Source organism: Terrapene carolina, unplaced genomic scaffold (assembly GCF_002925995.2).
Source record: "Terrapene carolina triunguis isolate 2854851 unplaced genomic scaffold, T_m_triunguis-2.0 Scaffold66, whole genome shotgun sequence".
NCBI classification, from domain to species: domain Eukaryota; kingdom Metazoa; phylum Chordata; order Testudines; family Emydidae; genus Terrapene; species Terrapene triunguis.
The window spans coordinates 51,820,825-51,826,824 of NW_020664417.1; the positions used below are offsets into that span (position 1 = coordinate 51,820,825).

Below are 6,000 nucleotides of genomic sequence, written 5' to 3' on the forward strand. Positions count from 1 at the left end.
TACATTTCCTTTCTCCCAGTGTCATGTGCATATTGTCAATTATTTCATTTTGCAAAGTACTGGTATTTTTGGGTGGAGGGCAAGAAAAAGTTAGATGGGGAGAATAATTTGCTTACAAACCGAGTAACTCATAAATGCCTTAGATACCTCCAGTGCTACTCAGTTTTAACTGGGTAGTAAATATAAGCTTGAGTGAGCTGCAACACAATGTGTCAGTTGTTCTTAGGCTTTTGGTCTATCAGTATTATCTACATGATGTTAAAGCACAGAGTATTATAAGCTTATTAGGTATTTCTGACTAGAGAGAATAGCTGTGCCAAGAGATTACACAATTTATTGAATTAATGCTGTTCACCCCAGTTTCTCTGGTTTTTAACAAAACCTGCACAGAATTGTCCATAATACCACCGCATTCATCTGTTTGTTTATTTAAATATTAGCATTGAGCACCTTGTAAATATGAGATGAGTATTAATGTAGCTCCAATATCAAGATGTGTTTGATCACAAAAGGAAAAGCAAATCAAACGTGAAACAACAAAGCCTGAAGAATAATAAGCTATATTTCAGCTAGGATTTTGCTGAATATTTACATGCTCATTTTGTAACCATAGCAAAGGAAATGGTACAAAAGAACTTTTTGCTTTGCAAATGACTAACCAGAGGGTATTTTTGCTCCTCTTCTCTTCCAGAAATTGAGGCCAAGGAAGCGTGTGATTGGCTACGAGCAGCAGGGTTTCCACAGTATGCTCAGCTTTACGAAGGTAAGTAGTGGAGTTGATGACGCTGATTTTTCTATGTCATCAATTTACCAGTGCTTTATTGTTTAGACAGAATAATTAATTTCTAAATGCAGTGTCAAATATGGAACAAGGGTGGGGTGTGAAGAATTGAAGCGCTATCAGATCATGTACTGTGCTGGTATCTACCATCCACCACATGCAAACACACAAGTTGGTGACTTTATACCAAAACCTACAAAGACATTCAGACATGGTGGCAATTTTAAATAGTTTCACTTCATAGATCTCTAGTTTAATTCAGGGATTCCCAAAGTGTTTCTTAGCCAGATTTTAATGACATTCATGGACCCCCTCCCCTTCCCATTTGTGATCCCATAACATGCCTTTGGCAATTATAGCAGTTAATTACATGACAATATAAGAAAGTTTTTTTTAAATTCATTTTTGGCACCTCTGATGCTATTTTAGCAGCTGCAACTAAGAAGGGGTAATCAACACTCTAACCAGCAAGTGCTCCATTGACCATAGTTTGGCAACCTCTGGTCTAGAGAACTGAGAACAAGACTGGGATCCAAGAACACTTGACCTCTTGTCCCAGCTCTGATATTAATTTACTGGGACGAGGGATGAACCCAGGGCCGGTGCAAGGAACTTTCGTGCCCTAGGCGAAACTTCCACCTTGCGTCCCCCCCCTCCCCCCCCCAGCCCTGCGGCAGCTCCCCGCCCCCCCCTCCACCCTGAGGCACACCCCCCCACCCCCCCGCGGCAGCTCCCCCCCCCCGCCCCCCAGGGAGCCATGCGGCAGCTCCCCACCCCAGCACATCTCTGCTCCGCCTCCTCCCCAGCACGCTGCCCCCGCTCTAATTCTCCTCCCCTCCCAGGCTTGCGGCGCCAAACAGCTGATTGGCACTGCAAGCCTGGGAGGGGGGAGAAGTGGAGTGGTGACCGCGCGCTCGGGGACGGGGCTTAGGAACGCTGTAAAAAAAAAAAATTGGGGGCACCGCTTTTTGGCGCCCCCAAATCTTGGCGCCCTAGGCAACCGCCTAGTTTGCCTAAATGGTAGCACCAGCCCTGGATGGACCTCTCTACCCCTGTTTCAGAGTTGGCGAAACGGAGGCAAATAATACGTACCTACTTCAGAGTTCTGTGAGGATTAGTTAATGGGCCAAATTAAACAAAGCTCAACATGCAGAAGTATTATACTTCTTGTGTTCATGGGGATTCACCTCAGGGCAGGAGATGTCTCCATCACTGTCCTTCATTTTAGAACCCAGTCCTTCACTGCAGTAGCTTCCACAGGTTCTGTGCCCAACCCTTCATTCACACAGTGCCCGTTGAATCTTTTCAACAGTGGATCCACCAGTCCAATCCCACTTCTTACTAGCATCTGTAGCCAAAGAAGATCCTTCAGTGGAGCCACTGCCAGGAAACAGAGAGGGATCTGGGAACCCTACCTCAGTATGTAAGCACCTGGGCTCCTCATGGATGGCCCTTGCCTCCTGTGTGTTCTCTGGCATGAGTTGGTTTTTGGGGGCAGGGCTTATTCTGTGGGAATGAGAGCGCGCGCGCACACACACACACACACACACACACACACACACACACACACTAATTTGAAGATAACTCTCTGAGGAGATTTTTCAACCCCCAAGGCACTCAATGCCAGTATGTCTCAGGGAGGGATTACTCTACGTCATCGCTTTTTCAAAGTCCTTACTCCAGCAAAACTCTGACTTCACTGGCAATTTTGTCTGATAAGCACTTCAGGATTTGACTTAGCATTTTTAAGCTACTAAAATGCAAAGTCTATTTTTAAAAAGATACAGTGAAAGTCCTTTGCTGTTTTATGTGTTTTTTGTTTATAAAAATTATTTGCATCCTAGCAAAGTTATGAAGCACTGTCATAGCTGCCTCTTCTTATTCATAAAACCAAATGCCCCGCTGTTAGTTTTAACACTGTATATAGACAATCCACTATTTACAGAGAATAATGGTTGGAAATTGCAGCCAATGCTAAGCTGGCCCTCTTGAAAATGATCCATTTGAGCTTTAATTTGCAGCTGCATTGGCAATGTGAGAAGATAATAGCAGTTGCAAAGACAGCGGTTGGCAGTTCTTTTGTTCGCCTGTTTAGAAATGAAATTTCCTTCTATTATGTTTCCTCTCTTTTGGTGCTGACACTATGTGAAGAACATACTTTCTTGGGATGTGTGCTTGGGGACCATAGATTCAATAATGTCAAAATCCAGGGGGCAGGGATTTACATTTGGAAAAAGTTTGGATTCTTAGGCAACTTAGTGCTTTTGAGCCTCATTTTGATCATGCTTTACTGATCTGCAGAATCTCTAGGAAATTGTTTGTACACAAAACATTCCTTGCTTGTGATTTTCAGGATCTGTTTGCAGTTGTTTTCTCTGCAGACTACAGGCTTTTATGAGATTTCCGATTTAGGACTAAATCCTGCCAGAATTCAATTGAACCACCCAAGTAAGAGCACAATTTGGCCTATTCTGTTATAAAAAGAAAGCCATCCTTATTTAAAATCAATATACTATTGTCCTTTTAAATTCACTCTGCCAGAAAAAGGCAGAAACAAGAAAGATACGAATTCTATTCCCCCCCCCCACTTCTGCTAGTCACCTCATTAGTCTTTCAAGTTAACTTTGACGTAGACCTCCAAATAGGAGACACAGCTAGCTTGTTACCAGAATTTGCTAACATTTTCTCCGTTCATTTGGGTCCTGCACTCCTAGAATGGGCCTGAAACTATTGGGTATAACATAAGTTTTATGGGAAAACACGTGTATGTTATAGCCCCAATTTAATATTCATTAAAACCACTAATTTCAATGGACCTGGGCTCAGGCCCTGTGTTTTGCTAAAATTAAGAATTATCTGCAGTTTTCTGCAGAAAAGCAAAAATTCCTTACAATTTTCAGAAAATGGTATTGTCTGTTTATTCCTGAAGGAAATGTAGACCAAATAGTTAATAAGAGAGGTTATTTGTTGGTCTAATGAAAAGTAACATTGTCTACATTGTCTCTGGTCATGTTAGCAATTTTGTCTTGACCCTGCTGATTTTAGCACTTGAACTCAGGCCTGGTCTACACTAACCCCCCAATTCGAACTAAGGTACGCAACTTCAGCTACGTGAATAACGTAGCTGAAGTCGACGTACCTTAGTTCGAACTTACCGCGGTCCAGACGCGGCAGGCAGGCTCCCCCGTCGACTCCGCGTACTCCTCGCGCCGAGCAGGATTACCGGAGTCGACGGCGAGCACTTCTGGGTTCGATTTATCGCGTCCAGACAAGACGCGATAAATCGAACCCAGAAGTTCGATTGCCTGCCGCCGAACCAGCGCGGTAAGTATAGACAAGCCCTCACTCTTCCTGATTTTTGGAGATTAGATCTTTATAGCAAATTGCTTTTCCTTATTCTACAAAATCTGTGTGGTCAGAAAGGCAATACACAGCTGCAGTAGTAGCTTTAGTGCCTGTTCGTGTATTGCTTGAACACTCAGAACTGCCAGTGGCTTCAGTGGGAATTTTGACTGTGCAAGGAATCCAGGATCAGGACTTGTGACATTCAGGAATCTGTGGAGGACAGTAAATAATATTTATCTGGGTGCTGTTTCAGAGCTCTAGTAAATTTCCAGCACACTGACAACATTGTTTCCTCCTCCTTGCTCTCCCAAAGTGTTTATCTAAACAATCGTTTAGGGAATGGAGACAGCATGGGACTCTTAGCAGTTTGGCTTTTTTAAATTTCAGTTCATATCTCCTTAATGTCATAACAGTGACAGACTATTAAATTGCTTGATTAACAGCCAGAGAGATTTTGTTTTTCATTGTTTTCCAGAGATTTTGATTTTGCTGACCTTTTGCTTTAATATAAGGTATACAAGCTTGATCAAAGTACTAATATTTGTTTTAAACTAGGCTCGCTTGACTCAGTTGCAGCTTCTGATGACAGGCAGATGGCTGCATTCAGCTTGTTGCTCCCTCTGTCTCTCCTTGTTTCATCTTTGCTTTGCTCAGTATTTTTTCCATGACGCACGTGAACTTATCAGTTATCAGAGCTACACGCAAAAGTTTCTACATGAGGAGTAAATCTCTTTCTAGCATTTGAGATGGTAAGATGTGCAATATATCTTGGAGGAGCTGGTTGCCTGTATCTTAGTGAGCTGACTCTGAGACAACTGGCTGCTTTGAAATGAGTTACTTTAGGGAAGAAGATTCTCTTTGATTGCCCATCTCTCTTGTTTCCTTCAGATCTCCTATTTCCCATTGACATCACTTTAGTCAAGCGAGAGCATGACTTTCTGGACAGAGATGCCATTGAGGCCTTATGCAGGTAAGTGAAATATATTGTTTTGCAAGAAAGTACTTTATGTGCGATAAGAATAACCTCAACTGAATCATTTACTAATTAATCATTTATTTGAGGACTTTTGTTATCCAGTAGCCATGGCCAGTATATATTAATTTAAAAAGTCATATAAATATGTTTGGGATTTTTTTTTTTTTTTAAAGTGCTAAAAAGCAACTAGTGGCCATCTTCATGACAAACATTTCCCAGCCTCTTTAATTCCTTGTTTGATTTGACAACCTGTTCTTGAATTAAGCCATAGCAGAATCAGAACTATGCTGGCTAAAACTGTATTTAAACAGTGTTGTTGCTAACATGGCTGTATCATGGTCTCCATCACAAATGTGAACAGGGATGATTTTCTGAGAACTGTGCTATTGCTGCTTCACAGCCAGATTGCTAATCCCTTACTCACATTGGTGAGCAGTTACTTACACAAATAGTCTAGCTGAGTTTAGTAGGAAAACTCATGCAAGTAACTGATCACCAGAATGAGTAAGGCATTAACAATTCTGCCTTAAGTATTCTAGACTACAAAGCCAACCACCCTGTTAAAACATTTTATTCTGACACAGTTAAAAAACAATTCCATTCTCCAGTGTAAGATTTCACTTTCTTGCATTGGGGTAGAGCCCTATTCCCCCATCTTTCATATCTGCCTCTAGCTAGATAAAAGTAAGTCTGGTAATTTTTTCCACTCCTGTAGGGTTACCATATTTAAAAAATAAAAAAAGAGGACACTCCATGGGGCCCTGGCCCCGCCCCTTTCCCACCTCTGCCCCGCCCCAACTCCGCCCCTTCCCCAAAGTCCCCGCCCTAACTCCGCCCCCTCCCCTGAGCACCCCGCATTCCCCCTCCTCCCTCCCAGCCATGCGAAAAGGGCTGCCCG

General features: G+C 42.6%; 1 protein-coding gene across 3 annotated transcripts in view; it reads left to right on the plus strand.

The window, feature by feature from the left end:
• LOC112102024 (rho GTPase-activating protein 7) overlaps positions 1 to 6,000 on the plus strand; it is a 164,333-nt gene that overhangs the window by 132,440 nt on the left and 25,893 nt on the right. For all 3 annotated transcript variants that reach the window (XM_026647921.2, XM_026647923.2, XM_026647922.2), the window contains exons 2-3: positions 692 to 763; positions 5,015 to 5,096. In XM_026647921.2, coding sequence (XP_026503706.1) covers positions 692 to 763; positions 5,015 to 5,096 — 154 coding nt within the window. The remainder of the gene's footprint in view (positions 1 to 691; positions 764 to 5,014; positions 5,097 to 6,000) is intronic.